At 61.5% G+C, this 19,772-nt stretch overlaps 1 protein-coding gene across 2 annotated transcripts in view; it reads left to right on the forward strand.

Moving 5' to 3' along the window:
* The first annotated feature begins 6 nt into the window (after positions 1–6).
* Positions 7–19,772, forward strand: part of sms (spermine synthase) — a 61,509-nt gene continuing 41,743 nt past the window's right edge. For both annotated transcript variants that reach the window (XM_078206674.1, XM_078206676.1), the window contains exons 1-3: positions 7–72; positions 8,007–8,127; positions 12,493–12,586. In XM_078206674.1, coding sequence (XP_078062800.1) covers positions 27–72; positions 8,007–8,127; positions 12,493–12,586 — 261 coding nt within the window. In that variant the 5' untranslated portion in view covers positions 7–26. The remainder of the gene's footprint in view (positions 73–8,006; positions 8,128–12,492; positions 12,587–19,772) is intronic.

Below are 19,772 nucleotides of genomic sequence, written 5' to 3' on the forward strand. Positions count from 1 at the left end.
CGGCATGGCCTGCAGCAGCTGGAACCATGGCGGCCCAACAGCACCTCCTGGATTTTTGTCTTTCGGCGCCAGGTGAGTCCGGCCAGGATCAGCCGAAAAAAGAGCGCAGGGCCCGGGGAAGCGAGTGCTGGGATGAGAGAGCCGCACGCTCTGATTCTGAGCTGCAGGTCGCGGGAACGGTTCATGGGCCTGAGGTTGGACAGCGACTCTCGACCTGCGGGCCTCGGCCCGGGCCTGCAGTCTTACCTCGGCTTCGCGCTCCCCGGCGGCCCCAACCTGGGCTGCTGTTGGGGCTGAAGCTTTTGCTCTTCCCCACAGGAAGCTCACTTCCACGCCTCCGCTCCCACCAAACCCCCCCACCCGCCTCCCCCTCTCTCTTCCCCCCCCCCCGCCGCCGCCTCTCTCCCCCCCCCCCCCCCCCGCCTCTCTCCCCCCCCCCCCCCCCGCCTCTCTCCCCCCCCCGCCGCCGCCTCTCTCTTCCCCCCCCCCCCCCCGCCTCTCTCCCCCCCCCGCCGCCGCCTCTCTCTTCCCCCCCCCCCCCGCCGCCGCCTCCTCTCTCTCCCTCCCCCCCCCCCCCCCCCCGCCGCCGCCTCTCTCTCCCTCCCCCCCCCCCCCCGCCGCCGCCTCTCTCTCCCTCCCCCCCCCCCCGCCGCCGCCTCTCTCTCCTCCCCCCCCCCCCCCCCCCCACGCCGCCTCTCCCCCCCCCCCCCCCCGCCGCCTCTCCCCCCCCGCCGCCTCTCCCCCCCGCCGCTCCCCGCCCCCCCCCGCCGCTCCCCCTCCCCCCCCCCCCGCTCCCCCCCGCCGCCTCTCCCCCCCCCCCCCGCCGCTCCCCCCCCCCCAGCCCCCCACGCCTTCCCCCCCCCAGCCCCCCACGCCTCCCCCCCCCAGCCCCCCACGCCTCCCCCCCCAGCCCCCACGCCTCCCCCCCCAGCCCCCCACGCCTCCCCCCCCAGCCCCCCACGCCTCCCCCCCCCAGCCCCCCACGCCTCCCCCCCAGCCCCCCACGCCTCCCCCCCCAGCCCCCACGCCTCCCCCCCCAGCCCCCACGCCTCCCCCCCCAGCCCCCACGCCTCCCCCCCAGCCCCCCACGCCTCCCCCCCAGCCCCCCACGCCTCCCCCCCCAGCCCCCCACGCCTCCCCCCCCAGCCCCCCACGCCTCCCCCCCCAGCCCCCCACGCCTCCCCCCCAGCCCCCCACGCCTCCCCCCCCAGCCCCCCACGCCTCCCCCCCCAGCCCCCCACGCCTCCCCCCCAGCCCCCCACGCCTCCCCCCCCAGCCCCCCACGCCTCCCCCCCCAGCCCCCCACGCCTCCCCCCCCAGCCCCCCACGCCTCCCCCCCCAGCCCCCCACGCCTCCCCCCCAGCCCCCACGCCTCCCCCCCCAGCCCCCACGCCTCCCCCCCCAGCCCCCCACGCCTCCCCCCCAGCCCCCCACGCCTCCCCCCCAGCCCCCCACGCCTCCCCCCCCAGCCCCCACGCCTCCCCCCCCAGCCCCCCACGCCTCCCCCCCAGCCCCCCACGCCTCCCCCCCCAGCCCCCCACGCCTCCCCCCCCAGCCCCCCACGCCTCCCCCCCCAGCCCCCCACGCCTCCCCCCCCAGCCCCCCACGCCTCCCCCCCCCAGCCCCCCACGCCTCCCCCCCCAGCCCCCCACGCCTCCCCCCCCCAGCCCCCCACGCCTCCCCCCCCCAGCCCCCCACGCCTCCCCCCCCCAGCCCCCCACGCCTCCCCCCCCCAGCCCCCCACGCCTCCCCCCCCCAGCCCCCCACGCCTCCCCCCCCAGCCCCCCACGCCTCCCCCCCCCAGCCCCCCACGCCTCCCCCCCCAGCCCCCCACGCCTCCCCCCCCCAGCCCCCCACGCCTCCCCCCCCCAGCCCCCACGCCTCCCCCCCCCAGCCCCCCACGCCTCCCCCCCCCAGCCCCCCACGCCTCCCCCCCCCAGCCCCCCACGCCTCCCCCCCCCAGCCCCCCACGCCTCCCCCCCCCAGCCCCCCACGCCTCCCCCCCCCAGCCCCCCACGCCTCCCCCCCCCAGCCCCCCACGCCTCCCCCCCCCAGCCCCCCACGCCTCCCCCCCCCAGCCCCCCACGCCTCCCCCCCCCAGCCCCCCACGCCTCCCCCCCCCAGCCCCCCACGCCTCCCCCCCCAGCCCCCCACGCCTCCCCCCCCCAGCCCCCCACGCCTCCCCCCCCCAGCCCCCCACGCCTCCCCCCCCCAGCCCCCCACGCCTCCCCCCCAGCCCCCCACGCCTCCCCCCCCAGCCCCCCACGCCTCCCCCCCCAGCCCCCCACGCCTCCCCCCCAGCCCCCCATACCCCCCCCCCCAGCCCCCCCCCCCAGCCCCCCACGCCTCTCCCCCCCCCAGCCCCCCACGCCTCTCCCCCCCCCAGCCCCCCACGCCTCCCCCCCCCCAGCCCCCCACGCCTCCCCCCCCCAGCCCCCCACGCCTCCCCCCCCAGCCCCCCACGCCTCCCCCCCCCCCCCCCCCCAGCCCCCCACGCCTCCCCTCCCCAGCCCCCCACGCCTCCCCTCCCCAGCCCCCCACGCCTCCCCCCCCCAGCCCCCCACGCCTCCCCCCCCCAGCCCCCCACGCCTCCCCCCCCCAGCCCCCCACGCCTCCCCCCCCAGCCCCCCACGCCTCCCCCCCCCAGCCCCCCACGCCTCCCCCCCCCAGCCCCCCACGCCTCCAGCCCCCCACGCCTCCAGCCCCCCACGCCTCCAGCCCCCCACGCCTCCCCCCCCCCCCCAGCCCCCCACGCCTCCCCCCCCCCCCCAGCCCCCCACGCCTCCCAGCCCCCCACGCCTCCCCCCCCCCCCCAGCCCCCCAACGCCTCCCCCCCTCCAGCCCCCCACGCCTCCCCCCCTCCAGCCCCCCACGCCTCCCCCCCTCCAGCCCCCCACGCCTCCCCCCCCCTCCAGCCCCCCACGCCTCCCCCCCCCCTCCAGCCCCCCACGCCTCCCCCCCCCCTCCAGCCCCCCACGCCTCCCCCCCTCCAGCCCCCCACGCCTCCCCCCCCTCCAGCCCCCCACGCCTCCCCCCACGCCTCCCCCCCCTCCAGCCCCCCACGCCTCCCCCCCTCCAGCCCCCCACGCCTCCCCCCCCCTCCAGCCCCCCACGCCTCCCCCCTCCAGCCCCCCACGCCTCCCACCCCCTCCAGCCCCCCACGCCTCCCCCCCCCTCCAGCCCCCCACGCCTCCCCCCCCTCCAGCCCCCCACGCCTCCCCCCCCTCCAGCCCCCCACGCCTCCCCCCCCCTCCAGCCCCCCACGCCTCCCCCCCCTCCAGCCCCCCACGCCTCCCCCCCCCTCCAGCCCCCCACGCCTCCCCCCCCTCCAGCCCCCACGCCTCCCCCCTCCAGCCCCCCACGCCTCCCCCCCTCCAGCCCCCCACGCCTCCCCCCCTCCAGCCCCCCACGCCTCCCCCCCCTCCAGCCCCCCACGCCTCCCCCCCCCTCCAGCCCCCCACGCCTCCCCCCCTCCAGCCCCCCACGCCTCCCCCCCCCCCCCCCAGCCCCCCACGCCTCCCCCCCCCAGCCCCCCACGCCTCCCCCCCCCCAGCCCCCCACGCCTCCCCCCCCAGCCCCCCACGCCTCCCCCCCAGCCCCCCACGCCTCCCCCCCCACGCCTCCCCCCCCACGCCTCCCCCCCCCAGCCCCCCACGCCTCCCCCCCCCCCCCAGCCCCCCACTCCTCCCCCCCCCCAGCCCCCCACTCCTCCCCCCCCCAGCCCCCCACGCCTCCCCCCCCCCAGCCCCCCACGCCTCCCCCCCCAGCCCCCCACGCCTCGCCCCCCACGCCTCCCCCCCCAGCCCCCCACGCCTCCCCCCCCAGCCCCCCACGCCTCCCCCCCCAGCCCCCACGCCTCCCCCCCCCCAGCCCCCCACGCCTCCCCCCCCCCAGCCCCCCACGCCTCCCCCCCCCCAGCCCCCCACGCCTCCCCCCCCCAGCCCCACCCCCCACGCCTCCCCCCCCCCCCCAGCCCCCCACGCCTCCCCCCCCAGCCCCCCACGCCTTCCCCCCCCCCCAGCCCCCCACGCCTTCCCCCCCGCCCCCCAGCCCCCCACGCCTTCCCCCCCCCCCAGCCCCCCACGCCTTCCCCCCCCCCCCCCAGCCCCCCACGTCTTCCCCCCCCAGCCCCCCACGCTCCCCCCCCCAGCCCCCCACGCCTTCCCCCCCCCAGCCCCCCACGCCTTCCCCCCCCAGCCCCCCACGCCTTCCCCCCCCAGCCCCCCACGCCTTCCCCCCCCCAGCCCCCCACGCCTTCCCCCCCCAGCCCCCCACGCCTTCCCCCCCCAGCCCCCCACGCCTTCCCCCCCCCAGCCCCCCACGCCTTCCCCCCCCCAGCCCCCCACGCCTTCCCCCCCCCAGCCCCCCACGCCTTCCCCCCCCCCAGCCCCCCACGCCTTCCCCCCCCCCAGCCCCCCACGCCTTCCCCCCCCCCCAGCCCCCCACGCCTTCCCCCCCCCCAGCCCCCCACGCCTTCCCCCCCCCAGCCCCCCACGCCTTCCCCCCCCCCAGCCCCCCACGCCTTCCCCCCCCCAGCCCCCCACGCCTTCCCCCCCCCAGCCCCCCACGCCTTCCCCCCCCCAGCCCCCCACGCCTTCCCCCCCCAGCCCCCCACGCCTTCTCCCCCCCCAGCCCCCCACGCCTTCTCCCCCCCCAGCCCCCCACGCCTTCTCCCCCCCCAGCCCCCCACGCCTTCTCCCCCCCAGCCCCCCACGCCTTCCCCCCCCCAGCCCCCCACGCCTTCCCCCCCCAGCCCCCCACGCCTTCCCCCCCCCCAGCCCCCCACGCCTTCCCCCCCCCAGCCCCCCACGCCTTCCCCCCCCCAGCCCCCCACGCCTTCCCCCCCCCAGCCCCCCACGCCTTCCCCCCCCAGCCCCCCACGCCTTCCCCCCCCCAGCCCCCCACGCCTTCCCCCCCCCAGCCCCCCACGCCTTCCCCCCCCCCAGCCCCCCACGCCTTCCCCCCCCCAGCCCCCCACGCCTTCCCCCCCCCAGCCCCCCACGCCTTCCCCCCCCCAGCCCCCCACGCCTTCCCCCCCCCAGCCCCCCACGCCTTCCCCCCCAGCCCCCCACGCCTTCCCCCCCCCAGCCCCCCACGCCTTCCCCCCCCCAGCCCCCCACGCCTTCCCCCCTCCAGCCCCCCACGCCTTCCCCCCCCCAGCCCCCCACGCCTTCCCCCCCCCAGCCCCCCACGCCTTCCCCCCCCCAGCCCCCCACGCCTTCCCCCCCCCAGCCCCCCACGCCTTCCCCCCCCCAGCCCCCCACGCCTTCCCCCCCCCAGCCCCCCACGCCTTCCCCCCCCAGCCCCCCACGCCTTCCCCCCCCCAGCCCCCCACGCCTTCCCCCCCCCCCAGCCCCCCACGCCTTCTCCCCCCCCCAGCCCCCCACGCCTTCCTCCCCCCCCAGCCCCCCACGCCTTCCCCCCCCAGCCCCCACGCCTTCCCCCCCCAGCCCCCCACGCCTTCCCCCCCCAGCCCCCCACGCCTTCCCCCCCCCCAGCCCCCCACCCCTTCCCCCCCCCAGCCCCCCACGCCTTCCCCCCCCCAGCCCCCCACGCCTTCCCCCCCCCAGCCCCCCACGCCTTCCCCCCCCCAGCCCCCCACGCCTTCCCCCCCCCAGCCCCCCACGCCTTCCCCCCCCCAGCCCCCCACGCCTTCCCCCCCCCAGCCCCCCACGCCTTCCCCCCCCCAGCCCCCCACGCCTTCCCCCCCCCCAGCCCCCCACGCCTTCCCCCCCCAGCCCCCCACGCCTTCCCCCCCCAGCCCCCCACGCCTTCCCCCCCCAGCCCCCCACGCCTTCCCCCCCCAGCCCCCCACGCCTTCCCCCCCCCAGCCCCCCACGCCTTCCCCCCCCCAGCCCCCCACGCCTTCCCCCCCCCAGCCCCCACGCCTTCCCCCCCCCAGCCCCCCACGCCTTCCCCCCCCCAGCCCCCCACGCCTTCCCCCCCCCAGCCCCCCACGCCTTCCCCCCCCCAGCCCCCCACGCCTTCCCCCCCCCCAGCCCCCCACGCCTTCCCCCCCCCAGCCCCCCACGCCTTCCCCCCCCCAGCCCCCCACGCCTTCCCCCCCCCAGCCCCCACGCCTTCCCCCCCCCCAGCCCCCCACGCCTTCCCCCCCCCCAGCCCCCCACGCCTTCCCCCCCCCAGCCCCCCACGCCTTTCCCCCCCCCAGCCCCCCACGCCTTCCCCCCCCCAGCCCCCCACGCCTTCCCCCCCCCAGCCCCCACGCCTTCCCCCCCCCCACGCCTTCCCCCCCCCAGGCCTTCCCCCCCCCAGCCCCCACGCCTTCCCCCCCCAGCCCCCCACGCCTTCCCCCCCCAGCCCCCCACGCCTTCCCCCCCAGCCCCCCACGCCTTCCCCCCCAGCCCCCCACGCCTTCCCCCCCCAGCCCCCCACGCCTTCCCCCCCCAGCCCCCCACGCCTTCCCCCCCCAGCCCCCCACGCCTTCCCCCCCCCCAGCCCCCCACGCCTTCTCCCCCCCCCCAGCCCCCCACGCCTTCTCCCCCCCCAGCCCCCCACGCCTTCCCCCCCCCAGCCCCCCACGCCTTCCCCCCCCAGCCCCCCACCCCTTTCCCCCCCCCAGCCCCCCACCCCTTTCCCCCCCCCAGCCCCCCACCCCTTTCCCCCCCCAGCCCCCCACCCCTTTCCCCCCCCAGCCCCCCACGCCTTCCCCCCCCCGCCTTCCCCCCCCCCAGCCCCCCACGCCTTCCCCCCCCCAGCCCCCCACGCCTTCCCCCCCCCAGCCCCCCACGCCTTCCCCCCCCCAGCCCCCCACGCCTTCCCCCCCCAGCCCCCCACGCCTTCCCCCCCCCCAGCCCCCCACGCCTTCCCCCCCCAGCCCCCCACGCCTTCCCCCCCCAGCCCCCCACGCCTTCCCCCCCCCAGCCCCCCACGCCTTCCCCCCCCAGCCCCCCACGCCTTCCCCCCCCAGCCCCCCACGCCTTCCCCCCCCCCAGCCCCCCACGCCTTCCCCCCCCAGCCCCCCACGCCTTCCCCCCCCCCAGCCCCCCACGCCTTCCCCCCCCCCAGCCCCCCACGCCTTCCCCCCCCCCCAGCCCCCCACGCCTTCCCCCCCCCAGCCCCCCACGCCTTCTCCCCCCCCCCAGCCCCCCACGCCTCCCCCCCCCAGCCCCCCACGCCTCCCCCCCCCAGCCCCCACGCCTCCCCCCCCAGCCCCCCACGCCTCCCCCCCCCAGCCCCCCACGCCTCCCCCCCCCAGCCCCCCACGCCTCCCCCCCCCAGCCCCCCACGCCTCCCCCCCCCAGCCCCCCACGCCTCCCCCCCCCAGCCCCCCACGCCTCCCCCCCCCAGCCCCCCACGCCTTCCCCCCCCAGCCCCCCACGCCTTCCCCCCCCCCCCAGCCCCCCACGCCTTCCCCCCCCCCAGCCCCCCACGCCTTCCCCCCCCCCAGCCCCCCACGCCTTCCCCCCCCAGCCCCCCACGCCTTCCCCCCCCCCAGCCCCCCACGCCTTCCCCCCCCCCCAGCCCCCCACGCCTTCCCCCCCCCCCCCCAGCCCCCCACGCCTTCCCCCCCCCCCAGCCCCCCACGCCTTCCCCCCCCAGCCCCCCACGCCTTCCCCCCCCAGCCCCCCACGCCTTCCCCCCCCAGCCCCCCACGCCTTCCCCCCCCAGCCCCCCACGCCTTCCCCCCCCAGCCCCCCACGCCTTCCCCCCCCAGCCCCCCACGCCTTCCCCCCCCAGCCCCCCACGCCTTCCCCCCCCCAGCCCTCCCCCCCACCCCTCCCCCTAGCCCCCCGCGCCTCCCCCCCCACCCCTCCCCCCCCACCCCCTCCCGCGCCTCCCCCCCCCACCCCCTCCCGCGCCTCCCCCCCACCCCCTCCCGCGCCTCCCCCCCCTACCCCCCCCCGCGCCGCCCCCCCCACCCCCACCCCCCGCGCCGCGCCGCCCCCCCCACCCCCCCCCGCGCCGACCCCCCCGCACTTGCCTGTGTTGTAACTTACTTTTCTGCAATCACTGGTTAACATGAGTTTGGTTTTCTTTTCCATCAGCTGATGGCAGGACTGTACTTGATGCCTTGCAGCCCATTTTTCAGGAACGAAGTATGACAGAGACAGTTCATAATTTAGGAGAAAATGGGTACTTGGTAACCTATGTTGCAAAAAGTGGCAGGTAAGAGAGTTTTCAAGGCAGTCATATCCATTGAAAATTGTATGGCAGTTTTTCAGTATGTGGCCAATGTTGTCCTGTACTTAAACAGTATATCTTTCTAACGCTTCTCTCCTCATCTCTTACCCCTCCCCTCCAAAAATTCATTGGATCTACATTGGAGGCTGCAAATGGAGGCCATTTGGCCCATCGAGCCTGCACCGACAATAATCCCACCCAGGTCCTATCCCTGTAACCCCATATATCTGCCCTCCTAATCCCCCTGACACTAAGGGGCAATTTAGCATGGCCAACCAACCTAACCCTCACATCTTTGGAATGTGGGAGGAAACCAGAGCACCCGGAGGAAACCCATGCAGACACGGGGAGAATGTGCAAACTGCACGCAGTGACCCAAGGCCGGAATTGAACCCGGGTCCCTGATGCTGAGGCAGCAGTGCTAATCACTGTGCCACCATGCCACCCACATATGCACAAAATGAGCGTGGAGAGAACATGTGACCCACTTTCTGCTGCCTCAACCCTATTGGAGCTAAACTGCTGGCTTCTAACTTCTCTTCCTGGATCCGATGTTAGCTGCTGTTAACAGTCCTCTTCCCATAGGCATTGTCCCCCAATTCAAATCAAACCCCACCCCTTAAGAAAAACCATGACCCCTCCCACTTGCAAACTGCCATCCCATCTCCAACCTCCCTTTATTCTCCCAAGTCCTTGAACGTGATGTTGCCTTTCCTCGATTCTCATCCTTCTAGGTGTTTGAGTCACCAATCAGATATCCATCTGGCCGCAGTACCCAAACAGCTCTTAACAAAATGACATGCTGTATGACTGAGAACCTATCCCTCTTCGTTCCCATTCTGCTCGACATGTCTATATAGTTGACCACTCCATCATCTTCAAATGGTTTTTCGCTGTTCTCCAGGTGCGTTGGCCTGCTTTCTTTCTTAGCTAGCCAGTCATTGCCCGATAATCGTTTTCAGTGGCTTGACTTTCCATTCCTAGACTGATGTCTCCAGAGGTCGGTCCATGGCCTTGTCCTGTTCATCTACATGCCGCCCTTGGTGATGAATCAAGTGAATACCGATGAATACTTTGCATCGGTATTCACGAAGGAGAGGGACGTGTTAACCGGGAGTGTCTCGGAGGGAGGTGTTGACCTGTTAGAGAGAATCTCCATTACAAGGGAGGAAGTGTTAGGTTTTTTAAGGAACATTAAAACTGACAAAGCCCCAGGGCCTGATGGCATCTATCCTAGACTGCTCAGGGAGACTAGAGATGAAATTGCTGGGCCACTGACGGAAATCTTTGTCACTTCTTTGGACACAGGTGAGGTCCCTGGGGATTGGAGGATAGCGAATGTGGCCCCGTTGTTTAAGAAGGGTAGCAGGGATAACCCAGGAAATTATAGGCCGGTGAGCTTGACGTCCATGGTAGGAAGTTGTTGGAGAGGATTCTTAGAGACAGGATGTATGTGCATTTAGAATGGAACAATCTCATTAGTGACAGACAGCATGGTTTTGTAAGAGGGAGGGCGTGCCTTACAAATTTGGTGGAGTTTTTTTAAGGAAGTGACAAAAACGGTTGACGAAGGAAGGGCCGTGGATGTTGTCTATATGGATTTCAGTAAGGCATTTGAGAGAGTCCCACGTGGCAGGTTGGTTAAGAAGGTTAAGGCTCATGGGATACAAGGAGAAGTGGCTAGATGGGTGGAGAACTGGCTTGGCCACAGGAGACAGAGGGTAGCAGTCGAAGGGTCTTTTTCCGGCTGGAGGTCTGTGACCAGTAGTGTTCCGCAGGGCTCTGTACTGGGACCTCTGCTATTTGTGATATATATAAATGATTTGGAAGAAGGTGTAACTGGTGTTATCAGCAGGTTTGCGGATGACACAAAGATGGCTGGACTTGGGGATAGCGATGAGCATTGTCGGGCAATACAGCAGGATATAGATAGGCTGGAAAATTGGGCGGAGAGGTGGCAGATGGAATTTAATCCAGATAAATGTGAAGTGATGCATTTTGGAAGAACTAATGTCGGGAGGAGTTACACAATAAATGGCAGAGCCATCAAGAGTATAGAAACAGAGGGACCTAGGTGTGCAAGTCCACAAATCCTTGAAGGTGGCAACACAGGTGGAGAAGGTGGTGAAGAAGGCATATGGTATGCTTGCCTTTATAGGACAGGGTATAGAGTATAAAAGCTGGAGTCTGATGATGCAGCTGTATAGAGCGCTGATTAGGCTGCATTTGGAGTACTGCGTCCAGTTCTGGTCGCCGCACTACCAGAAGGACGTGGAGGCTTTAGAGAGAGTGCAGAGAAGGTTTACCAGGATGTTGCCTGGTATGGAGGGTCTCAGCTAGGAGGAGAGATTGGGTAAACTGGGCTTGTTCTCCCAGGAAAGACGGAGAATGAGGGGAGATCTAATAGAGGTGTACAAGATTATGAAGGGGACAGATTGGGTGAACATGGGAAGCTTTTTCCCAGATCAGAAGTGACGTTCACGAGGGGTCACGGGCTCAAGGTGAGAGGGGCGAAGTATAACTCAGATATTAGAGGGATGTTTTTTACACAGAGGGTGGTGGGGGCCTGGAATGTGCTGCCAAGTAGGGTGGTGGAGGCAGGCACGCTGACATCCTTTAAGACTTACCTGGATAGTCACATGAGCAGCCTGGGAATGGAGGGATACAAACAATTGGTCTAGTTGGACCAAGGAGCGGCACAGGCTTGGAGGGCCGAAGGACCTGTTTCCTGTGCTGTACTGTTCTTTGCTCTTTGAATCAGAGTTGTAGAGTCCCTACAGTTCAGAAGGAGGCCATTCGGCCCATCGAGTCTGTACTGACCACAATCCCACCCAATCACTATTTCCGTAACCAAATATATTCATTTACCCTGCTAATCCCCCTGACACTAAGGGCCGTTTTATCATGGCCAATCAACCTAAACCGCACATCTTTGGACTGTGGGAGGAAACCGGATCACCCGGAGGAAACCCACACAGACATGGGGAGAATGTGCAAACTCCACACACTGACCCGAGGCCGGAATTGAACCTAAAACCCTGGCGCCGCCTCATATCAGCCAAAAACAGTTTCTGCATGTATGTAAATGACACCCCTACCTCACCGCTGCTTTTCCCACCTCCTCCATGACTGCTAAATCCTCCAACTGCTTATCCAAGATCTAATATTAGATGAACAAAAATTTCTTCAACTAAATTTTGGGAAGATCAGGGTCATTTTCTTCAGTCCATGCTTGCTGTTTCAGGCTGAACCACACTACTGCCAAACTTGGTGCTATATTTGACTTTAAACTGACTTCATTCAAGCCGTCACCTCAGACCTGGCGATTTCCACCTCTTAACATTGCTGATTGCCTCTGTCTCAGCTTACCTACTGCTGAAGCCTGAAGCCATGCCTTTAATTGTACGCTGCACAATGCAAGCCTAATCCATCGTCCACCCTCCAGAAATCTGTGCAGTGCTGATGTATGTATATTTTGGCCTGTTTCTCTCACTTGAACACAGAATCTATCTCTCCCTCTGTAATGTCTGTATTTCTTTATCTTCCATCCTCTATAATTTGTTTATGCTTCATATACCAGTGTATTGAGTTGTTGTATTATAGGAAAGTCCTCACAAGAATGAGTTTCATTTGTATTGTGACTCCCTCTCCTCAAACCTGTTATCAAATCACCCAACTGTTCATTTCTTTCTTGCAAAAGAATGTAGGATTGCCTGCGTAGCATGTGGGTGAGAGACATTCAGAGTGAAAATGAATGTTGCAGCTAAATGTAGAAGCTAACACGAAAAGTTAGCAGGATCCAGGATTATATATATTCTGGCAAGCAGAAGCAGGTTGGAGTGAGATCTGGTGAAACTGAGTTTTCAAAAATCTTCAGAAATGGAAATTGTGCCAAAGGACTGGAGATGGTAAATCCAGCAACATGATTTCTTTACAAAGCATAGAGACATAAGAATTAGGAGCAGGTTTGGGCCATTCAGCCCCTCGGGTCTGCTCCATCATTCAATAAAAACATGGCTGATCTGATTGTGGCCTCAACTCCAGTTTCCTGCATGATCCCTCGACTTCCTTGTAGATCTGTCTCAGCCTTGAAGATATTCAATGACCCAGATTCCAATACTGTCTGAGGTACAGAATTCCAAAGGTTAACAATCCTCTGAGAGAAGAAATTCCCCTCCATCTTTGTCTGAATTTGGAGTCTCCTTATTTTTAAACTATAGCCCGTAGTTCTGGATTTCTCCATGAGGGAAAACATTCTCTCAGCACCTATTCAACAGAAAGGATAAATAAGGGTCCAAGTTGCACAGTATGATACTGTCTTTTTAAACTATAATGAATTTTTCCTTGTAGCTTTGCAACTCTCCGAATGTATACGGATAAGCTGCTGACATTTGACATCCATAGCTATGAAGCTGATAACAAAGGACGGGCAGCAATTGAGACGGTAAATATTGGACGCATGGCCCTTCACCTTCATTACAATAAGTTTTATTCTGCAATGAGACTGCCATTTTTTGAGATGTGCATATCAATGTATTAATTGCTGAATGCAAAAAGACTGGGGTTCATCAAGTACCTTCGACCATCTTGTTGTGTCCATTGTTTTGCTGTGACTTGCTTTATAGCAGACTTTTGGAGGAGAGATGGGGTCATTACAAGGTGCTGGTGCAGCTGCAACCTTGGGTAAGGTGGACCATTTCTGTTACTCTGGCAGCTCAAATCTCTGGGCTTTGAGGCAATGTGCAATGGGTAACTGGTTGATAGCCAGTTGAAGGTTCTGAGGTTTTGGAGACTTGGGATTGTGTTTAGAAGCACAGGTATTCAAGATCCGTAAGGGAATAGATACGACATTTGGCAATGGTTTCATGGTCATCATTAAACTTGTAATTCCAGATTTTTACTGAATTCAAGTTTCACCATCTCTTGAACCTGGATTTGAACCCTGGTTCCCAGAGCATTGCCTATTAGTCCAGTGACACTAGCTCTGCCATTGCCTCCTGTTAAAGAGAAATAAGTTAAAGATTGCATTAGGTCATAGGAAAAGGCTTAAAAGGTAGCAGAAAAAGTGGTAGGCCTGAGGATTGGGAGTAATTTGGAGTCCAACAAGGGATAAAGGGAAAAGAGAACATGAATGCAAGTGGTGAGAAACATGAAAGCGGAGTGGAAACGCTCCTTTATGTATGATTAGCAGCGGCAAAGGTGGGTCTTATACAGGCAGAGGCAGGAGAAATAAAGGAGAATAGAGAAATGACAGAGAAACTAAACAATTAGTTTGTGCCTGTCTTCATGGAGAAAGGTACAGCAAATCTCCTAGAGCTACTTGGGAACCAAGGGAATTTTGAAAATGAGGACCTAAAAAAGTTGGCATTAACAGAAAGGTTGTCATCAAATGGGTCTTGATGAGCTTCATCCCAGACTGTTGAAGGAGATTGCTGTAGAGAAAGTGGATGCATTGGTGGTTACATTTCAAAATTCTATATATTCTGGATAGTAGCAAATATGACTTCACTGTTTAAGAAAGGAGGAAATGGATAACTACAGACCTGTTAGTTTGACATCAGTGGTAGGAAAAATGTTAGAATATGTTATAAAGGATGTGATAAGAACTAAGAGTAGCCCATCTCGCCCCTCATGCCTGCTCTGCCATTCAATTAGACCATGGCTGATCTTTTCGTGGACTCAGCTCCACTTACCTGTCTGCTCACCATAATCCTTAATTCCTTTACTGTTCAAAAATCTATCTATCTCTGCCTTTAAAAACATTCAACGGGGTGGCCTCACTGGGCAGGGAATTCCACAATTCACAACCCTTTGGGTGAAGATGTTCCTTCTCAACTCAGTCCTAAATCTGCTCTCCTTTATTTTGAGGCAGTGCCCCCTAATTCGAGTTTCACCTGCCTGTGGAAACAACCTCCCTGCTTCTACTTTATCTATTCCCATCATAATTTTATATGTTTCTTGAAGATTCGCACCCTCATTCTTCCAAATTCCAGTGAGTATAGTTCCAGTCTACTCAGTCTCTCCTCATAAGTCAACCCTCAACTCCAGAATCAACCTAGTGAATCTCTTCTGCACCCCTCCAGTGCCAGTATATCCTTTCTCAAGTAAGGAGACTAAAACTGTACACAATACTCCAGGTGTGGCCTCACCAGTACTTTATGCAGCTGCAACAAAACCTCCCTGTTTTTAATCTCCATCCCTCTAGCAACTAAGGACAAAATTCCATTTGCTGCCTTAATTACCTGCTGCACCTGCAAACCAAGTTTTTGTGATTCATGCATAAGAACACCCCAGGTCCCTCTGCACAGCAGCATGCTGCAAATTTTTACCATTTAAATAATAGTCCATTTTGCTGTTATTCCTACCAAAATGGATGACTTCACATTTACCAACATTGTACTCCATCTGCCAGACCCTTGGCCACTCGCTCAAACTATCTATATCCCTTTGCAGACTTTGTCCTTTGCACACTTTGCTCTACCACTCATCTTCGTGTCATCTGTGAACTTTGACACACTATACTTGGCCCCAAATCATCAATGTAAATTGTAAACAATTACGGTCCCTGATCCCTGAGGCACACCACTTGTCACTGATAGCCAACCAGAAAAACACCCATTTACCCCCACTCTTTGCTTTCTGTCGTTAACCAATCCTCTATCCATGCTAATACGTTACCCATAACACCGTGCACCTTTATCTTATGCAGCAGCCTTTTGTGCGAAATCTTGCCGAATGCCTTCTGGAAATCCAGATAAACCACATCAACCAGTTCCACATTGTCCATCACGCTCATAATGTCCTCAATGAATTACAGTAATTTAGAACAAAGAAAAGTATAGCACAGGAACAGGCCCTTTGGCCCTCCAAGCCTGTGCCGATGATGATGCCTGCCTAAACTAAAACAGTCTGTGTGGAGTTTGCACATTCTCCTCGTGTCTGCGTGGGTTTCCTCCGGGTGCTCCGGTTTCCTCCCACAGTCCAAAGATGTGCGGGTTAGGTTGATTGGCCAGGTTAAAAAATTGCCCCTTAGCGTCCTGAGATGTGTAGGTTAGAGGGATTAGCGGGTAAAATATGTGGGGGTAGGGCCTGGGTGGGACTGTGGTTGGTGCGGACCCGATGGGCCGAATGGCCTCCTTCTGCACTGTAGGGTTTCTATGATTCTTCTTTCTATGAGTATGCCCTTACACATTCCGTATCCCTCCATTCCCATCCTATTCTTGTATTCGTCTAGTTGCCCCTTAAATGCCGCTATCGTACCTGCTCCCACCACCTCCCCAGGCAGCATGTTCCAGACCCTCTGTGTAAAGAAAACTTGCCTCGCACACCACCTCTAAACTCCTCCCCACGCACCTTAAACCTATGTCCTCTAGCACTTGACTTTTCTACCCCAGGAAAGAGCATCTGACTATCCACTCTGTCCATGCCACTCATAATCTTGTAAACCTCTATCAGGTCACCCCTCAACCTCCGTCGTTCTAGTGAGAACAAACTGAGTTTATCCATCCTCTCCTCATAGTTAATACCCTCCAGACCAGGCAACAGGTAAACCTCTTCTGTACCCTCTTCAAAGTATCCACATCCTTCTGGTAGTGTGGCGACCAGAATTGTATACCATATTCTAAATGAGGCCTAACTAAGGTTCTGTGAAGCTGCAGCATGACGCGTGAATTCTTATACTCAATGTCCCGACTGATGAAGGCAAGCATGCCGAGTATGCTTTCTTGACTACCATATCCACCTGCGTTGCCACTTTCAGTGATCGGTGGACATGAACGCCCAGATCTCTCTACCTGTCAACACTCCTAAGGGTTCTACCATTTAGTGTATAATTCCTACATGCATTGGATCTTCCAAAATGCATTATCACACACTTGTCTGGATTAAACGCCATTTGCCATTTCTCCGCCCAAGTCTCCAACCCATCCGTATTTTGCTGTATCCTCTGACAATTCTCTTCACTATTCGCAACTCCATCAATTTTTGTGTCATCTGTGAACTTACAAATCAGACCAGCTATATTTTTCTCCAAATCGTTTATACTACGAACAACAAAAGTCCCAGAACTGATCCATGTGGTACATCGCTAGTCACAGCCTTCCATTCAGAAAAGCACCCCTCTACTGCTACCGTCTGTCTTCTATAGCCAAGTAAGAAGTCTCACAACACCAGGTTAAAGTCCAACAGGTTTATTTGGTAGCAAATACCATAAGCTTTCAGACCAGGGCGGCACGGTAGCACAGTGGTTAGCACTGCTGCTTCACAGCTCCAGGGTCCCGGGTTCGATTCCCGGCTCGGGCCACTGTCTGTGTGGAGTTTGCACATTCTCCTCGTGTTTGCGTGGGTTTCCTCCGGGTGCTCCGGTTTCCTCCCACAGTACAAAGATGTGCGGGTTAGGTTGATTGGCCAGGTTAAAAATTGCCCCTTAGAGTCCTGGGATGTGTAGGTTAGAGGGATTAGCGGGTAAATATGTGGGGGTAGGGCCTGGGTGGGATTGTGGTCGGTGCAGACTCGATGGGCCGAATGGCCTCCTGCACTGTAGGGTTTCTATGATTTCTATGAAGCTGTGGGGGTTACTGATAATGTGACATAAATCCAACATCCCAGTTTAGGCCGTCCTCATGTGTGCGGAGCTTGGCTATCCGTTTCTGCTCAGCGACTCTGCACTGTCGTGTGTCAAGAAGGCCGCCTTGGAGAACGCTTACCTGAAGATCCAAGGCTGAATGCCCGTGACTGCTGAAGTGCTCCCCCACAGGAAGAGAACAGTCTTGTCTGGTGATTGTCGAGCGGTGTTCATTCATCCATTGTCGTAGCGTCTGCATGGTTTCCCCAATGTACCATGCCTCGGGACATCCTTTCCTGCAGCGTATCAGGTAGACAATGTTGGCCGAGTTGCAAGAGTAGGTACCGTGTACCTGGTAGATGGTGTTCTCACGTGAGATGATGGCATCCGTGTCGATGATCAGGCACGTCTTGCAGAGGTTGCTGTGGCAGGGTTGTGTGGTGTCGTGGTCACTGTTCTCCTGAAGGCTGGGTAGTTTGCTGCAGACAATGGTCTGTTTGAGGTTGCGTGGTTGTTTGAAGGCAAGAAGTGGGGGTGTGGGGATGGCCTTGGCGAGATGTTCGTCTTCATCAATGACTTGTTGAAGGCTCCGGAGGAGATGCCGTAGCTTCTCCGCTCCGGGGAAGTACTGGACGACGAAGGGTACTCAGTCCACTATGTCCCGTGTTTGTCTTCTGAGGAGGTCGGTGCGGTTTTTCGCTGTGGCGCGTCGGAACTGTCGATCGATGAGTTGAGCGCCATATCCTGTTCTTATGAGGGCATCTTTCAGCGTCTGGAGGTGTCTGTTGCGATCCTCCTTATCCGAGCAGATCCTGTGTATTCGGAGGGCTTGTCCGTAGGGGATGGCTTCTTTAACGTGTTTAGGGTGGAAGCTGGAGAAGTGGAGCATCGTGAGGTTATCCGTGGGCTTGCGGTACAGTGAGGTGCTGAGGTGACCGTCCTTAATGGAGATGCGTGTGTCCAAGAATGCAACCGATTCCGGAGAGTAGTCCATGGTGAGTCTGATGGTGGGATGGAACTTGTTGATGTCATCATATAGTTGTTTCAGTGATTGTTCACCATGAGTCCAAAGGAAGAAAATGTCATCGATGTATCTAGTGTATAGCATCGGTTCAAGGTCCTGTGTGGTGAAGAAGCCTTGTTCGAACCTGTGCATGAAGATGTTGGCATATTGAGGAGCGAATTTGGTCCCCATGGCTGTTCCGTGTGTCTGGATGAAGAACTGGTTGTTGAAGGTGAAGACATTGTGGTCCAGGATGAAGCGGATGAGTTGTAAAATTGCATCTGGAAACTGGCAGTTGTCGGCGCTGAGCACTGAGGCTGTTGCAGCAATGCCATCGTCGTGGGGGATGCTGGTGTAGAGTGCAGAGACATCCATTGTGACGAGGAGTGCTCCTGGTTCAACTGCTCCATGTGTGTTGAGTTTCTGTAGGAAGTCCGTAGTGTCGCGACAAAAGCTGGGCGTTCTTTGTACAATGGGTTTCAAGATGCCCTTGACATAGCCGGAGAGGTTCTCGCACAGGGCTCCATTGCCTGAAACGATGGGACGGCCAGGTGTTTGCGCCTTGTGTATCCTTGTGAGGCAGTAGAGATCTCCAACGCGTGGAGTACGTGGGATGAGAGCACGGAGGGTGTTTTGAAAGTCCGGATCAAAGGTTTTGATCAGAGTGTTGAGTTGACAGGTGTGTTCTTTGGTCGGATCGCCAAGGCCATCCCCACACCCCCACTTCTTGCCTTCAAACAACCACGCAACCTCAAACAGACCATTGTCCGCAGCAAACTACCCAGCCTTCAGGAGAACAGTGACCACGACACCACATAACCCTGCCACAGCAACCTCTGCAAGACGTGCCGGATCATCGACACGGATGCCATCATCTCACGTGAGAACACCATCTACCAGGTACACGGTACCTACTCTTGCAACTCGGCCAACATTGTCTACCTGATACGCTGCAGGAAAGGATGTCCCAAGGCATGGTACATTGGGGAAACCATGCAGACGCTACGACAATGGATGAATGAACACCACTCGACAATCACCAGACAAGACTGTTCACTTCCTGTTGGGGAGCACTTCAGCAGTCACGGACATTCAGCCTTGGATCTTCAGGTCAGCGTTGTCCAAGGCGGCCTTCATGACACACGACAGCGCAGAGTCGCTGAGCAGAAACTGATAGCCAAGTTCCGCACACATGAGGACGGCCTAAACCGGGATGTTGGATTTATGTCACATTATCAGTAACCCCCACAGCTTGCCCCCTGGACTTGCAGAATCTCACTAGCTGTTCTGTCTGGAGACAATACACATCTCTTTAACCTGTGTTTAATGCTCCCTCCACCCACATTGTCTGTACCTTTAAGACCTGGCTGGCTGTAGGGATTCACATTCTAATTAGTATTCTGTAACTTGATTTCTGTGTCTCTGTGCACTGAGAGCACATTTCCACTCCATCTGACGAAGGAGCAGCGCTCCGAAAGCTTATGGTATTTGCTACCAAATAAACCTGTTGGACTTTAACCTGGTGTTGTGAGACTTTTTACTGTGTTCACCCCAGTCCAACGCCAGCATCTCCACATCATGGCTTCTATAGCCAAGCCAGTTTTGTATCCATCTTGTCAGCTCTCCTTTGATCCCGAGTAACTTCACCTTTCGTACCAGTCTACCATGAGGTACCTTGTCAAAGGCTTTACTGAAGTCCATGTATGCAACATCCACTGCCTTTCCCTCATCTATCATCTTTGTCTCTTCTTTGAAAAACTCGGAACAAGTTAGTGAGGCATGACCTCCCCATCACAAAACCATGCTGTCTATCACTAATACTCACATTTGGAAACAAATGGACTTAATTGCTGTCCCTAAGAATCTTCCAATAATTTCCCCATCAGTGACGGGCTCACTGGCCTATAATTTCCTGGATTATTCCTGCTGCCCTTAAACAATGGAACAACATTGGCTATCCTCCAGTCCTCTGGAACTTCACCTGTAGGCAATGAGGACTCAAAGTTAAAAATGATCTGCCTTTCGTGAACCCATGTTGCATCTTCCCAATGGGACAATATCTAT

The sequence above is a fragment of the Mustelus asterias genome, unplaced genomic scaffold, assembly GCF_964213995.1.
Source record: "Mustelus asterias unplaced genomic scaffold, sMusAst1.hap1.1 HAP1_SCAFFOLD_1710, whole genome shotgun sequence".
NCBI lineage: Eukaryota > Metazoa > Chordata > Chondrichthyes > Carcharhiniformes > Triakidae > Mustelus > Mustelus asterias.